The sequence below is a fragment of the Scyliorhinus canicula genome, chromosome 1 (genome assembly GCF_902713615.1).
Source record: "Scyliorhinus canicula chromosome 1, sScyCan1.1, whole genome shotgun sequence".
Classification (NCBI taxonomy): Eukaryota; Metazoa; Chordata; class Chondrichthyes; order Carcharhiniformes; family Scyliorhinidae; genus Scyliorhinus; species Scyliorhinus canicula.
The window spans coordinates 222,423,737-222,441,659 of NC_052146.1; the positions used below are offsets into that span (position 1 = coordinate 222,423,737).

General features: G+C 41.8%; 1 protein-coding gene across 1 annotated transcript in view; it reads right to left on the minus strand.

Moving 5' to 3' along the window:
- Positions 1–17,923, minus strand: part of arid1b (AT rich interactive domain 1B (SWI1-like)) — a 633,019-nt gene that overhangs the window by 52,692 nt on the left and 562,404 nt on the right. Inside the window, exons 14-16 of the mRNA XM_038808360.1 lie at positions 15,518–15,724; positions 12,623–12,827; positions 685–817 (exon numbers count right to left, since the gene is read on the minus strand). Of these exons, the coding sequence (XP_038664288.1) occupies positions 685–817; positions 12,623–12,827; positions 15,518–15,724 (545 nt within the window). The remainder of the gene's footprint in view (positions 1–684; positions 818–12,622; positions 12,828–15,517; positions 15,725–17,923) is intronic.

Below are 17,923 nucleotides of genomic sequence, written 5' to 3' on the forward strand. Positions count from 1 at the left end.
GCTACAAGAACAGGTCAAAGGCTGGGAATAAGTAATTCATCTCCTATCTTACCAACACCTGTCTAACATTGCAAGGCACATGTCAGGACTGTGATGGAATACTCCTCTCTTGCCTGGATAATACAGCTCCATTAACACTCAAGAAGCTTTACATCATTCCACTTGACTGGCACCCATCCACCACCTTAAACAATCACTCCCTCTGCCACTGGTGCAGAGTGGCTGCAGTGTGCACCATCAACCAGATTCAACTCGCCAAGGCTCCTCTGACAACAGGCACAGTTGAATACCACAACCTGCAAGTTCCCCTCCAATTCACACACCATCTTGACTTGGAACGACATTGCCGTTCCTTCACTGTCAGGAAATCAAAATTCTGGTCCCTCCCTAACAGCATTGTGTACGTATCTACACCACAATGACAGCAATGGTTAAGTAGGCAACTCATCACCGCCTCAAGGGCAATTAGGGATGGTCTTCCCAGTGATGCTCACATTCCATGAACAAACAAAATCTAGTTCATGACGTTAGCAATTCAAATTGATGATTTGATTTGTCTGCATATCTCTTAAGGTCAGCCTAAAACTTAGATCAATTTTTCCACCTTTTCTATCTTGGCAAAAGTAATCAATTCTCCATTGGACAATACCAACAAAAAGTTTTGATGTTTTGCTTTCTCCATACCTGTTACCCTGAATGGGTGTCATTTGTCCATGTGGCGTTGATACAGGTGTTGGTGGCTTCAAATCTCCGCCTTCTGCCACTGAACTGCTGGTAGATTGTGGAGTCTGCGGTCCTTGCAAGGAACCTGAACCGGCTATAAAATTAGAAGAGTTAGTTCTATTCTTTATGATGCTTACGAGCCTATTAATTGATCTGAATGGAGATTTACTGGTGCTAAGCAATACCGTCTAATCTTCGTTAAATTATTCTGGTACTTTATTACTGAAAATGTTCAGTGTTAAACCAGTACACTGCATAATGAAATGCTACATTCTGCATCTAACATCGCCCACACAAATGATCAAGTCGACTGGGAGATTTGTGGTTGAACACCTGCCCTACAGACAACAATTCTAAAATTGAGCTCTGAAGCTGCAAAAAGATTTAGAGTTTAGACACTGCCTTCTGCAACATCACACAGAGGGAGAAATTCCCACTGATTAGTAGGAAACAACTAACATGTCCTGTTTCCACTATCTCGCCTATTGTCCAATCAGCAATGTGCTGTCAGTGGTCAAGTGACTATTCTCCACTCAGACGTTATGACAACTGACCCCTGCAGCAAACCATTGTTGCAGAGAGAAAAATACTCTCAGGAAATACACAAAGAGAAATCGTAGTAATACAAGGATCAATTCCCTTTTAGAGCACACATTTATTAACCTACTGCAAGATAAATGCTGCAATTAGAGGTGACAATTTCATGACTTGTTTGTACCCGAAGGACGGAAAGAAAAACAGAAGACAGATGAATTTAGGAAAATCTAAAGTCAACATGTCTTCATACTAAAAATTATTTTCTCCAGTTCAATTTTGTAATGTCATGTTGACATGTTTTGCTGAAAATCATTAGATTTTGAACTGGATATTGGTTACCCAACCACACAAATGAAGTAATCAATTTCTCACCAAATGAAATCTGTTAAAATATTTTGAATTTTACTATTTATCTTTTTTCTTACATGTAATAACTGTACAAATTAATTCCACACTGTAGCAAAAACTAGAGCAAGAAATATGCAACAGTATAAACCTTTTGCCAAAAGTGACAATGTGTTCACTGATGTAAACAAAGGAAAGGATACCGGAGGTTAAGTATGTTCACATACTTCACGCTATTTCACCAACTATCATCCTGAGAAGATAATTTACACAATATGAAGTCGCAGCCCCAATTTCAGAAGTCCAATGTCACGGGACTAGCAGCTAATCTACATTGATCAGAGATCATTTGGATGTAATATCTGTCTATATTCAAAACTCGTCCCATCTAATCTGTTTAGCTATGGGAAGTTCCCATCTCAATAGATGGCATTTCAATGATATCACCTGTCAGTAAACAAGAGGCAGTGTTTGGGAAGCTTGCTAGTGAAGAAAGACATATTCTGTTGCACTTCATGCTGCCAGGCAGCAACAGAGACGTGACAATTGACGGCAAGATCTCAAAGTTAAGTCGGGGAAAAACAACTGTATTACCCCTCCTGATCATGATGCAGAAGCATTTGGGAAAGTACATGATGACCACTGGATGAGAACAGAATTAACTAACTTGCTAGAAAGTTTGCACATGAAATATGGCCACTTGGGCAAGTAATCAGTGTCATGGTAGTTCTAGTAGCCATGGAAGCAAAACTCAGTAAGAGCTGGCAACTTTAGAACGGGTGCGAAAGTAGGTGTCAGGCAAGAAAATTACTACCAGCAACCATTGCGCCCGCTGTGTGCGGCCTGTTTGTTACACTACACAGTCTCTTTAAGATTACTGCACATGCACACATCTTAAAGGGACTGTTTCTTGTATGCAGCCGGTTGTCCCCTGTGCAGTAAATTCTGCACTGCTGTGCAGCCACATATCTATTCAGCTCAAAGGGAACATTGGCAGAAACATGGATTTTGGGTAATCAAATGAACCATTTGCCACAAGGCAAGTAGAGAAAGGATGAGAGAAATGAATGGCAGTATCTGTGAATCAGTGTGACAGTCATCATTTCAAAATAGCCCAGTGAGTGCGAGAGAGCGCAGTGAAACAGAGAGGAGAGCGAGCAGTGAAAGAGAGAGCAGTGAGAGAGAGAGAGCGAGAGAAGGGGAGAAAATATAGAGTCAAATTGTAAATAGGACACAAAGATAGAGGAATATAGACCATTTAGCCCTTGAGCCTGTTCTGCTATTCAATTAGTTCATGCCTGATCAGTGATATAACTACCTGCCTTTGCCCTGTAACTCTTAATACTTTGGGTTAACAAACATCTATCAATCTCAGTTTTTAATTTATCAACTGATTTAGCATCAACTAGCATTTGTGGAAGATAGTTCCAGACTTCAATCACCCTGTGTGTAGAGGTGTTTCAGAATTTCATTCCTGAAGGGTTTGCGTCTAAATTTTAGACCATACCCCTAGTTCTAGAATCCCGAACAAGCAGAAATAGTTTCTCACTGTCTTACCTATCTGTTCTCCTCGATATCTTGAAAATTTCAACCTATCCACCTCTTAACCTTCTAAAGACCAGGGAATTAATACTTAGTTTAATTTCCTCTCATAGTTTAACCTTTGGAGTCCATATATTGTTCTAGTAAATGTAACAATGTTTGTTTAATTTCCGATCATAATTTAACCTTTGGAGTCCAGATATTGTTCTAGTAAATCTACGCTGCACTCCCTACAACTCCAATACATCCTTCTTACAGTTTAGTGACCAGACCTGCTCACTGTATTCCAGGTGTGGTCTAACTAGGGCTTTGTATAGTTGAAGCATGACTTCTTCTCCCTTGCATTCTAGTTTGTTATATATAAAGGCCAGCATTCATTAGCCTTTGTGATTATTTTCTGTAGTTGTTCATGATATTTTAATGACCTATGTACCTGGGATCTCCAAGTATCTTCGGACCTCCACCATTTCTAGTTGTTAACCATTTAGAAAGTATGTAAAGGCCTGGATTCAATTAGCCTTTTTGATTATGTTTTGTACCAGTTGATACTAAAAAGGCTATGGGCCCTGACAACATTCTGCCAGTAGCACTGAAACTTATGGTTCAGAAGTTGTCGTACCCCTAGCCAGGCTGGTCCAGTAGAGCTACAACACTGGCATCCAACCGATAACATAGATAATTGCCTAGGTATGTCCTGTCCACAAAAAGCAGGACAAATCGAACTTGAGCAACTATCAACTCATCAGCCCCCTATTGATCATCAAAGTGATGGAAGGTGTCATTGAAATTGCCATCAAGCGGCACTTACTTATTAATAATCTTTATATCACAAGTAGGCTTACATTAACTCTGCAGTGAAGTTACTGTAAAAAGCCCATCGTCGCCACATTCTGCTGCTTGTTTGGGTACACAGAGGAAGAATTCAGAATGTCTAATTCACTGAACAGCACATCTTTCGGGACTTGTGGGAGGAACTGGAGCACCCGGAGGAAACCCACGCAGAAAGAGGGAGAATATGCAAACTCCACACAGACAGTGACCCAAGCCGGGAATCAAACCTGGGACCCTGGAGCTGTGAAGCAACAATGCTACCGTGCCACAGCAATAACCTGCTCATTGATGCTCAGTTTGTATTCCGCTCGGGCCACTTGGGTTCCGACCTCATCACAGCCTTGGTCCAAACATGGACAAAATAGCTGAAACCCAGCAGGGAGGTGAGAGTGACTGGCCCGACATCAAGGCAGCACTTGACCAAGCCTGGCATCAATGAACACTAGCAAAACCGAAGTCAATGAGAATCAGGGGGAGACCCTCCGTTGTTTGGAGTCATACCGGGAACAATGGAAAATTGTTGTTGTGGTCGTTGGAGGCCATCATCTCTGACCCAGCACATAGCAGAGAAAAAAAAAATCAGTTCATGGCATTTTAATGATTTATGTACCTGGATTTCCAAGTCTCTTTCGACTCCACCACTTCTAGCTTTTCATCATTTGAAAAGTATTCTGTTAATTCCATTTCAAATCAAATGTAAGATGCCCTCACACTTCTCTACACTTAAATCCATTTGCCACAGATCTGCCCATTCGCTATCAATATCCCTAATTTTACACTTCCATCTACACTACTCGTGGTGCTGCCCGTTTTTCCGTTATTGGTAAATCTGGATATGTGGCTTTTGATTCCATTGTCCTTCTCTAATAAATACAGTGAATAGTTGACACTGCAACACAGATCTTTGGGAGCTATCACTAACCGCTTAATTAGAGTAGCTTTCCATTCTCCTACTCTCTGTCTTCTGAAATTATTAAATGTGCCATCTAACAGACTTCTTTGCAAAATTCAAGCACGTGGCATTCAAGGGCAGTGGCAGCGTGAATTGGCTAAGGGACAGAAAGTGGGGGAAAACACTGAATTCCAGAGGAAAGGAGGGTGTGACATATTTTGACACCACAACAGTCTTGTTCAAGTGTAGCATCAAGGAACCCTTGTAAAATCCATGGCAATCGGAAAACTCTCCATTGGCTGGAGCCATACCTCGTACAAAGGTAGATGGCTGTGGTGTTATGCCAATGATGTCAGCCCCAGGACATTGCTACAGGTGCTCATAAGGATTGTGCCCTAGGCCAAAACATCTTCACTTGGTTCATCAATATCTTTCCATAAATCATAAGGTCAAATGCTTGGGGATAACTGCACAATGTTCAGTTCCATTTATAACTCCTTGGTTAATGAAGCAGTCTCTGCCCACATCCAGTAAGACCCGAGCAGTATTCAGGCTTCAGCTGATAAGTGGCAAATTAACTTCTATGCCACACAAGTGCCAGACAAATATAATTTCCAATTTGACATTCAAAGATAGAACATAGAACACTACAGCGCAGTACGGGCCCTTCGGCCCTCGATGTTGCGCCGACCTGTGAAACCATCTGAAGCCTATCTGACCTACACTATTCCATTTTCATCCATATGTCTATCCAGTGACCACTTAAATGCCCTTAAAGTTGGCGAGTCTACTACTGTTGCAGGCAGGGCGTTCCACACCCCTACTACTCTCTGAGTAAAGAAACTGCCTCTGACATCTGTCCTATATCTATCACCCCTCAATTTAAAGCTATGTTCCCTCGTGTTGGTCATCACCATCCGAGGAAAGAGACTCTCACTGTCCACCCTATCTAACCCTCTGACTATCTTATATGTCTCTATTAAGTTACCTCTCAGCCTTCCCCTCCCTAACGAAAACAACCTCAAGTCCCTGAGCCTTTCCTCGTAAGACCTTCCCTCCATACCAGGCAACATCCTAGTAAATCTCCTCTGAACCCTTTCCAAAGCTTCCACATCCTTCCTATAATGTGGTGATATGTTGAATGTCCCACCATCAATACCTTGAATGGTATCACTAACTAGAAACTTAACAGAACTAGTCACACAAATTGTGGCTACAGGGAGGGTGAGAATTCTGCTGTAATTAATTAACCTCTTGACTCCCCAAAGCCTGCCCAGCATCCACAAGGCACAAGTCAGGAATATGATGTAATGCTCTCCACTTTCCGAAATGAATGCATCTCCAGCAACACTCAAAAACGCTTAACACCATGCAGGAGGTGTGTATGCTTGGTACCCCTTACAGCACTTTAAAGATTCACTTCTACCACCACGGGCGCACAGTGGCTGTAGCATGAAATTGGAAGGCGCCTTCCAAACCTGTGATTTGCAAAGGGGGACACCACATGGACTGAAGCAGTTCAAAGTAGTGGCTCACCACCATCTTCTCAAATGTAATTAGGAATGGGTAATAAATCCTGACTTTACCAGCAACACCCACATCCCATGAATAAATGAAAAGAAGAAAATTGGCTCCAACTTTCCTTTGATGATCCTTTATCTATTGACATTTTTCAAAAAAAATTAATGATCTTGTTCCTTACCCACTGATCTATTCCTCCATACACTCTTTGTCCTTCTAATTTTGTTTTTCAGATCTCTGTGCTTTCTGTATGTAGTTTGGTTCTCTATGATGAACTTCACATTAATCTGAAGCCTACTTTTTCCACTTCATTTTAACCTCTACATTTTGACTAAACTGGGAAGCTAGAGCTATGGATGCCCAATCTTTCCCCCTCTTGGGAATTTGTTTAGGCTTTATCAGAACTATCTGCTCTTACTTTTTACCTGTTGATCTTTTGACACCAGTCCAGACTATAGATGGCCTCCTTGCAGTGGACCAGAGAACCTAGCACTTCAAGCAGGCTTTGAGGCCACCCCTGCCTACCTGGTCACAGCCACAGCCTCTCTGTGCAAGAATATTTCCTCAACAATGGTTGCCTGACACTACCATGATTTCTAAAATTCGCTCTATGACTACTAACTGACCAACACAGGGAAAATCACTTGAGTGTTTGGGGACCCCAGTATAACCCCACCATCAGAAACCTGACCCAACCCTGGGGACCAGGAGGAAGGAATTGGTAGGCTCCCGCTTAGGAGGGCAGGGGAGACTTTTAGGTACCTGGAGGTGCAGGTGGCCAGGGACTGGGGGACTCTTCACAAACATAATTACAGCAGACTTGTAGATCAAATGGAGGAGGAGTTCAAGAGGTGGGACATGTTGCCATTGTCGTTGGCAGGGAGGGTGCAGTCCGGCAAAATGACGGTGCTTCCGAGGTTCTTGTTCCTCTTTCAGTGCCTGCCCATCTTTATCCCCAGGGCCTTCTTTAGGAGAGTGACTAGCAGTATCTTGAACTTTGTGTGGGCACATGGGACTCCGAGAGTGAAGAGGGTTTTCCTGGAGCGAGGGAGGGATAGAGGCGGGCTGGCGCTGCCCAACCTTTTGGGGTACTATTGGGCGGCCAATGTGTCAATGGTGCGTAAATGTGTGACGGAGGGGGGAGGGGCGGCGTGGAAAAGAATGGAGATGGCGTCATGTAGAGGTACGAGCCTGGGTGCCATGGTAACGGCGCCGCTGCCGCTCTCCCCTAAGAGGTTTACCACGAGCCCGGTGGTGGCGGCGACCCTAAGAATCTGGGGACAGTGGAGACGGCATCGGGGGGAAACAGGGGGCTCGATGGAGGCTCCACTGGGTGGCAATCATCAGTTCATCCCGGGGTACAAGGATGGGGGATTTAGGGGGTGGCAAAGGGTGGGCATCAGTAAATTGAGGGACCTGTTTATTGGCGGGAGGTTTGCGGGCCTGGGGGAACTGGAAGATAAATTTGGCCTTCCCCAAGGGAACATGTTCAGATACTTGCAGGTAAAGGCGTTTGCTAGGCGACAGGTAGAGGGATTCTCTTTGCTGCCCTCGCGGGGGACGATGGACAGAGTGCTTTCGGGGGTGTGGGTCGGAGAGGGGAAGGTGTCTGACATCTATAAGTAAATGCAGGAGGTGGAAGAGTCGTCAGTGGAGGAGCTGACGGCTAAATGGGAGGGGGAACTTGGGGAGCAGATAGAGGACGGGACTTGGGCGGATGCCTTGAAGAGAGTCAACTCTTCCTCTTTATGTGCGAGGCTTAGCCTCATCCAATTCAAGGTGCTGCACCGGGCCCACATGTCCGGGACTAGGATGAGTAGGTTCTTTGGGGGTGAGGACAGGTGCACCAGGTGTTCGGGGAGTCCAGCGAATCATGCCCATATGTTCTGGGCATGTCCGGCACTGGAAGAATTCTGGAAGGGGGTGGCGGGGACGGTGTCGAGGGTGGTTGGATCCAGGGTCAAACCAGGGTGGGGACTCGCGATTTTTGGAGTTGCGGTGGAGCCGGGAGTGCAGGAAGCGAAAGAGGCCGGTGTTCTGGCCTTTGCGTCCCTAGTAGCCCGGCGGAGGATCTTGCTACAGTGGAAGGATGCGAGGCCCCCAAGTGTGGAGACCTGGGTCAATGACATAGCGGGATTTATAAAGTTGGAAAGGGTTAAATTTGCCCTGACAGGATCAGTACAAGGGTTCTATAAACGGTGGCAGCCTTTTCTGGACTTCCTGGCTCAAAGATAGGTATGTTGGTCAATAGCAGCAGCAACCCGGAGGGGGGGGGTTCCTAACTATAGTTTCTATATTGTTTTTTGCTACGGTTGTGTAACTTAACACTGGGTTAACTTAAGTTGTTGTTAATATGTTGGATTGTTCATTGAGGAGAGGCGAAGGTTTATGATTGTTGTTATTACTATTATCGTTGGTATTTTAGAATGGTTTGATGTTGTTGTGTAAATTCAAAATTTTTCAATAAAAATTATTTTTTAAAAAAGGAACCTGACCCAAAACTCAAAATCCTGTAGATGAACACAAGAACTGTGCACAATAGTGTAATTAAGGCATAATGTTTGTTGAACATTACTTCTCTGATTGAGTTCTATTCATCTCGAAATGGCCCTAATGCTTTATTTGAATTTTTTATGACTTTGCTAAACTGCTACTTTTAATGATTTGAGAATTTGAACTCCTATATCTCTTTATGCCGTTATCCCATTTTGACTCTTTATTTTTCAGAAGGCTGTATGTACCCTTATTCCGTTTGTAAAAATATCCCACCTCAATTATCTATATTGAAATTAATTTGTAATTTGCTTGCCCACCTACAGGCTTGTTAATGTCTTCTTGAATTTTGTCACCGTTTTTCTCAGTATTAATTATAACTTCAATTTGGCATTGTCTGCAAACGTTGATATGGTCCTTCCAATTTCTGAGCTGAAATTACTTTTGCAAACAATGGGACTTCATGCCTAATTTCGACAGAGCTGATGAGCAGTTACTGGTGAATCAGAACTGAACTCTCAGCTGGTGTTGCAGCGGTCTGCAGGTAAATGAGAAAGGGCGAGCGATTGGGCTTCAGGCCAGCATGGCCAGGGTGAGCAAGCAATGGGTGACTGAGCTTGTGGGGGTGGCCAGGGGCAAGCTACACATTCAACAAAGTATGGGGCCTTATACTTATTAGTGCTATTGTGCTGTGCAAATTAAACACGATGAGTAGAATGCTGGAACGACCGAAAATCTAAAATGGGTCCTGCAAGATACACAACATCCCAAATTTAATATATTATTTTGAAGTGTTGCGAATCTGCACTCGCATTATCTGATATGGTGGATGTACACATTTTATCTGCCTTATTGGAAGCTTAGTTGGCTGTTTAGCGCATGAAAATAATGGTGCTGTTTTGTGAATGATTTTCTAGGCTCATCTTTTTAAAGGAGGGTATGAAGGAAGAAAATTGATGCAAAGAAGAAAGAAAAATAGGGTAACAATGTTGTCACAGACTATTGGCTCTTTGACAGATCCTGACTGACTCAGAATTTCTACAATCAGTAAGGCTAGCTAACCTAGGCATGGTACAACTCAGGCCTGTTTTTATTACAAGTTTCAGATAGTTTAAAAAACATCAAAACAATCAGTCACAGAACACACTGATATTCTGTGCCAACAATCCAGAGGTTGTATGCAATCACACCCTATTTCCTTCTAAACCCAGCATTAGAATATATTTTATTAAAAAAAAGATATATGCATCAGAATGCTCCTGACCCAACACTCCATTCAGCAAAACAGTCCATACATTATTCCTGCTCAAATTTCACAACAAAGGTAGATTTAAAAAATATGGATATCAGTTAGGAGTGACACGGTGGCACAGTGGTTAGCACTGCTGCCTCACAGCGCCAGGGATCTGGGTACAATTCTGGTCTTGGGTGGCTCTATGTGGAGTTTGCACTTTCTCTCCATGTCTGCGTGGGTTTCCTCCGGGTGCTCCGTTTTCCTCCCACAGTCCAAAAATGTGCAGGTTAGGTGGATTGGCCATGATAAAATTGCCCCTTAAGTGTCCAGCGATATATGTATAGTGGTGTTATGGAGACAGGGGACAAGTGGACCTCTTTCTTTCAGAGGGTCCGTGCAGACTCAATGGGCTTTCTGTACTGTCTATGATTCTATACCTGCATGAAATTTACATTTTACCACGGGGTTGTCTCTGAAAATTTGAATTTTTTCTGCCAAATGTTGTTGACCAATAATTTTTAAACTGTGAAACCCTAGCAATATGTAACATGCATGATTCTTGGCTGAAAGAGAAACTTACTACAGACAGCTATCAATGCTGATCTGTAACCAGCTGCAATGAGGTGCACAACAGCTATCTTGGGTGACTGCTCGCTCTTGCTATGGCATGGGGCTGATAGCAAAATCATTCAAATAAACATTTGATCAAATTGCAGAGGTATTGAAACAATGTGAATGGGGAAAAATGAACATTAATAAGCAAGAATTCACAACATTACTGTTGTTTATTGAATCCAATGTGTACATGCAGCTGATTTTACATAGTCTTCCTCTCATGAGGGATATGTTGAAAAGATGCTCAAAAGTGCTCCAAACAGAAGAACTTGTGGATTGCAGTTTGTGTGTGACCTGTTTTCTGTAGAGAGTAGGCTCGTTTCAAATGAAGAGCCAGTGCGAATTGCATGAAAACACCAGCTATTTGTTCCATTACATTCATCTCATTGAATATGAATTCCACGTGTGTTTTGAAGCAAGGCCAGATCAGCAGGTGTCAGTGTTGTTAACAAGGAAACAAAGTACACATTTATCATTCTCCTGTGACTCCACAGCAGGAAACCCTTTCATGGTGCCAAAATAACCTAGCCTACTACTGCACCTGCAACTTGTAACATAAGAACCTGCTTTCAATCAAAAATATTTGTAGAGCACAGACTGGCGTTCATCACGGCCTCTAAACACTGTTACCACTGGGGACAGGGAGACACATATATACAGTGACATTCTGAATCTTTGTTCAAATAGAATTAATTCAATTTCTGGGATGATATGAGCCCCAAAGGGAATATAGTTTATAAATATTTCATTATAATTTTCTTGTTTGAAGTCTGAGAAAAACGTAAGTGTGCTGAGAACTGTGGTTCTCTCTTTTCATGTACTGTTCCCCTCTTCAAATCTGATGTCATCTCCACTCTCCTGAAAAAGAACAACCCTTAACCCACTGCCCTTGCGTTTTTAACCTCCCGTTCCTCTACAAAGGCCTTGAACATACTGTTACCTCCCAAATCTATGTCCATTGTTCTCGGAGCTCCATGTCTGAATCCATCTGTTCAGCTTTCCGTCCTACCACAGTTAATGTAATAGTTCTCAACAAGTCGCACTCTTCATGACTGTAAACTGGCCCTCTTGACCTATCGGCAGCCTTTGACATGGTGGACCGCACCAACCTCCTTCACCACTACTCTGCTGCCTTCCAGTTGAGTGGGAACTGTACTCGCCTGATTCCATGCTTTTCTATGAACATCACCCTTGCCTAAGCTCATTTACAGCTAAAACTCTCATCGATGCCTTTACTGCCCCCAGACTTGACTTTTCCAATACACTTGCCTGGCATCCTACAATCTACCCAAACTTATCGAAACCTCTGCTGTCCATGCCCTTACTCACCACATTACATTCACCCATTATACATTCACCCATTATACCTGTGCTCACAGACTACATTGGCACCTCTTAAAACAATACATGATTTTAAAATTCTCATCCTTCAAATCCCTTCACGCTTCCCATTTCTTTAATCACCTCAGCCTCATAACCCTTTGAGATATCTGTGATCCTCTAATTCTGGCCTCCTGAGCATCTCCAATTTTAATCGCTGCATCACTGGTAACCTTGCCTTCAGCCGTCTAGGCCTTAAATTCTAGAATAACCTCCCTAAACCCCTCTGCCTCCTTCCTACTTTAAGACTGCCCTTAAAAGCTACCTTTCCGACTAAGCCTTTGGATATCTATTTATGTGGCTCAGTGTCAACTTTGTTTTATAATGCTCATGAAGCACCTTTAGACACTGGATTACATTAAAGGGACTATATAAATCCAAGTTGTCAATAAAAATGTAAGCAAGAGCTATAAGAAGCTGTCGGCTCAAATGTATTTTCTCTTTGTGGTTTGCAAGCAACACAGTGAAAACACTAACTTTACCAGAATAAGGGGCAAACTGATACTCACCAGGAGAAGGTGGCTGTATCTTGGGTTGCTTTTTGGATTCGGCAGAACTGAACATCTCAAGAGGAGGCTCCTCTCCACGTTCAATCTTACATTCAAAGGCAAACAGGTACTGTATGTACTGTTTCTTTAGTGAGCTGGCTGCACTGCTTGACGTACCTACGCTCAGGGCCGTTGCCAGTTCACGCCATTTTTTGTTTTTGTTAACCTAGTGAGAGATTATGTTAAAATCAATGAGAATCAGATTGAATATTGTCAAATACGTCCGACATACCTCCACGATAAATCATTTAGTAGAATCTGAAAGACAATATTCAGTGATAAGCTTAGTGTACTTCAGTTTTCTTAACTAGATTTTCTCAGTTTGAGGGTCCAAAGCATATTCAAAGTAGGAACACTCAGGATTGGGCTGGGGCTCAGAGGAAGTGGGGAACAGAAGGTGTAGAAAGAATATAAAGTTCAACTGAACTGCAAACTCCAGCTGCCAAAAACTTTGACTCACCTAAATGAGGACAATCCTATTTGATCAGACTAACTAGTTGGCATGCTGTAAGCAAGAGGTTCCCTACTTTCTGGGTGAAGGGATAGAAGGAAAGAGGCAACTCACTTTCAAGATGTTCTCTTGAATTAGTTCAGATCCCCAAAAATGACAGACAATTTGCCCGTCACAGTTTATGGAGGGAGCGGTGTTCCTTTCCAGCTTTATCTTTATATTATAATTTTTTCTTCAATATGTTTTTAATTAGTACACCTGGGAGATCTTTAAGAATTTCATTAAAAAAGGCATTTTGGCCAGATGTTTGTGTATTTCTGCCCAGATACCCACGAAATAGCACTGAAGGTCATGGAATTTTAAGTATAATAATTTGCACCTAGAACCAATTTATGCTGGAGTATCTATCCATGATTGTTTACGTTAAATTAAAAAATCTAGATGACTGAAGTAATCAGTTATTCCCTACAAAATTAGCCATGCCATGCCCCAAAGTTGAAATTCTGAGTTTCTGCCAACTGCAACTAACTGTTTGGGGTGTTTGTTACTTTGTGTGCAGAATGTGAGGGGTGCGGGTACCCGTGGTCACATGAAGTCAGCAATATTCACCTGACTTGCAGTGACCAGCTGTCATCTGAAGAATGACCCAAGTCCTTTACTCCTGCAATGTATTTAACATATATTAAATTCATGTCAACTGATCTGCTCTTGGTACAGGAAAGACCTGTTTGTTAATTGAAGATAGCATGACCTGTACTCAATTGTTAAATGCATTACATCGTCATTTTCAGTTTTAATTTGAAGGGTTCTTGCTTTTTATGTGACAACCTCACAACTCCCGCAACCCCAGCAACATTGAGGTCCCACTAACCCAGTTCCTATCATGATTTTGTATGTTTAATTACGCTTCTCGTTTATGCAGGACGGATTTTACACTTATGCCAGTGAGTTTGTGCAGAACCTTCAGCATAACTTCATCATGGCAAAGTCAATGAAAATTGGATTGAATATCGTCAAATACTGTGTGTCCAGCTCATCCTGCGTGTATTTTACTAGTTGTGCCCCAAGCAGAAATACCATGCCATAATTCTGAAGTCAGTAAGAAGTCTTACAACACCAGGTTAAAGTCCAACAGGTTTGTTTCAAACACGAGCTTTCGGAGCACGGCTCCTTCTTCAGGTGAATATCTTCACCTGAAGAAGGAGCCGTGCTCCGAAAGCTCGTGTTTGAAACAAACCTGTTGGACTTTAACCTGGTGTTGTAAGACTTCTTACTGTGCTCACCCCAGTCCAACGCCGGCATCTCCACATCATAATTCTGAAGGACATTGTTGTAGTGAGGCTCAACAACACACTAATGTACAAATTAATAAAAAACATTATAATACCTAAAATCCAGAGAATCCAATATTATGAGATATATTATGGAAAGTAGCAAAGAACACATTTTACAAAACAAGTAACAATAATTGGTCATTCTTAGTAGGCACAGATGCACAACAAAAATAATGGCAAAGCTATAATTTTCATAGATTCAGCGACGTCTACAGCACAGAAGGAAGCCATTCAGCCCATCGTATCCATGCTGTTCAACAAAGATCTGACTACGCTAATCCCATTTTCCAGCATTTTGCCCATAATCCTGGTGGTTATACCAACGGAGATGAATATCCAAATACTTATTAAATGTTATGAGAGTTTTTGACTCAACCACCGTTTCAGGCAGTGAGTTCCAGACCTCAACTCCCCTCTTAGCCTTCCACCTCATACCTTGAATCCATGCTCCCTGGTTAAATCTATGCCCCTTCTACTAATCAAAAAATATCTTTCCCTCATCCCTATCTATACCCCTCCTAATCTTGTACACCTCTATCAGGTCCCCTCTCAACAATCTCTCCTTCAAGGCAAACAGCCCCAGCCTATTTAATCTTTTCTCATAGCTCAGATCCTCCAGCTCAGGCAGCAGCTTGATAAATCTCCTCTGCACCATCTCCAGTAGAATCACATCCTTCCTATAATGTGATGACCAAAAGTGCATGCATAATTCCAGTTGTGGCCTAATCAGCATTTTACATAGTTATACACTAAGATGCAAGAACGCTGTGATACCTACCTCATATACAGATACTAATGCAGTGGTCAAACAGCCAAGCAACATTGTCAAAACAAACCTTTAATGCTGAGTTTATACCTTGCCCCTTTCCTATACTGTAGCAAGATTCTTTGAAACATTTTGAATGTTTTACTGTTGCATTATTAATTAATTAGGGTTCAAATTAATGGACACCTATTTTTGCACAAGTTTAATTTGAATCATTTCGCAAAAAGGCATCTTGCGTAGCAAAAAGACCCAAATGTCAGCCAAAACCTAGCCAATAAATAATTACTGTGTTGCTATGTGCCTACCTGCGCCAGGCCACCAATTTCCTTAACACAGATGTAAAGTCGGTAAAGGTCTAATGGCTTCTTGCCCACAGAAGGTAAATTGGCCACCGGTGTTCCTCTTTCCTCCATGAAGGACAGATAACGGTCTATCCACATCTTGCGTTCCTGTTCGCTCCCCAGCTCGTACAGCTTGGTTATCTTCTCGCCAGTTGTGGAACAGTTTGATTTCTGCAATAAGCAGGCACAATCAAGCAGGAAATACAAAGAGCCATTTTTCTAATTACAAAACGTGGTCTAACTTCTTGAAAAAACAAACGGTAAGGAATGAAGGTTACTAGTTCAGGCAGACATCAAGCAAATATCCATTATTGTGTTTCCATTCTAATACTCAAAGCTCTCTCATTTCATCAGTGTAGCAATCGGAACTTTAGCTCAGTACTTCAGGTGTGTGGCCACAGGTCAAACAAACATCTTAAATACTTATACGTCGATAACTGTTCATCATCCAATAATATACCGTTACCATCAATAACAGTTACAAATTTAACCGTCTCAGTCTAACTCACATATATCTCCAAACTGCTTCAGACCACAACAGAAAATTCTACTCAAAATTATTAAAATCTAACTTCCTTTGTCACTGAGCTGAAGTTCTGATCTGCCAGGTCAATTAAGGCAAACACAATGTTGATTTTTTTTGCCAGGCATACACTGTGGCCACCTGATCGAATAAGATTGACAAACTATGATTTGGAAATGGATTACATCACCATTCTAGATTAAATGGAAACGTGATTCTGTTGTACTACAGATTTTTCAACTTGGGCCTCTTTACTCTGAGGATATTTTCGGTATCACCTATTTCCGGCTAAATTTATTAATCACTGAGGTTCTTATGATTGCATGAGTCACTTGTGAGTGTAATGCACTTCTTTGGTCTGGCACAATTTGTATTTTCCCCCCAAATAAAACCAGATCTGGGCTATCACCTTGCTGCAAGATACTTTACAGACTCATCAGGTGTCAAAAAAGCAATTGTCTAATAATGGAGTACTTGAATGTAGGCAAAATTGCATAAATTAAAGGTATAATAGAGTGAAGAATCATGCACATGATTAAACTAAGTTATGATTTCATTTTGCACTGAAAATTACGCCAGCTAAAAATACCACTCTTCAGAGTAGCAGAAAAAGGGTGAAAGTGAAGTTAATTCAAAAAAGAAATTAGGCGATGTAAGGACTGCCAATTCACTATTGCTTATTTTATGCCACCTCTGAAGACCAATTTCACCTCTGCCATCTCACTTAGACTCACAATATTAATGTTGAACAAGAAACAAAAATGGCGATTGATGCTCTCATATAAACTGCAATAGAATATTGGACTAATCACAACCAGTTAAAGGGACAGAAAATAAAATGCATATACGTCCTATACTTTCAGGTAGTTTTAGCTGGTGAAGAGATTCATCCAAGATGCAAGTCAAAAACATTCTTCAATGTGTTTTTACTGTTGAGTGCTTTTTTTTATTTCATAGAGAGCTGCACCATTAAAAACATTATTTTTAAAAACATGTAATAATAATAATCTTTATTAATGTCACGAGTAGGCTTACATTAACACTGCAATGAAGTTACTGTGAAAATCCCCTAATCGCCACATTCTGGCGCCTGTTCGGGTACACTGAGAGAGAATTCAGAATGTCCAATTCACCTAACAAGCACGTCTTTCGGGACTTGTGGGAGGAAACCCACACAGACACTGGGAGAACGTGCAGACTCTGCACAGTGACCCAAGCCGGGAATTGAAGCCGGGCCCTGGCGCTGTGAAACAACAGTGCTAACCACTGTTCCAGCATGCTGCCCACTCTAAAACTATTGGAGTTTTGAAGCTGATTATGCAATAATCTGGACACAGAATAATATACATCTACTTTAAAAACTGAAAGCTCAACATGCATCTTTATATGAACACACATTATAATACACTTTAATCATCATAACCTTTTCCTTAAGAATTCTCTCTCAATGGCATATTTGCTTTTCGCCAAAACAAAGAACACCTAAGTTCACCCTGAACATTTTTATACACTGCAAAATTTAGACCTGAACAAAATTGATTCTTCTCCAGAAGGCATCAACTCAATTAAACTTCTGCAGGAATTCAATTCAAATGGTAATACCTCATTCAAGTGCCTATTCTACAAGTGAGATCAGGTGAGGATCGGGAGGGTATGTTAGCGTGGAAAGTACTTTAGCTGAGACTAACTCAAATTATTTTTCATGTATAAATGTGCACTTTCCAGTGGGCATCACTAACCAACTGTGCAGCCGAAACCCTGGCTGGTTTAGCCTTCCTCTAGTTTAACAGGCTATGTACAATTGTGGCGTCCAAATTGCAGCCAAGGCTGAGATCCACTATCACAGT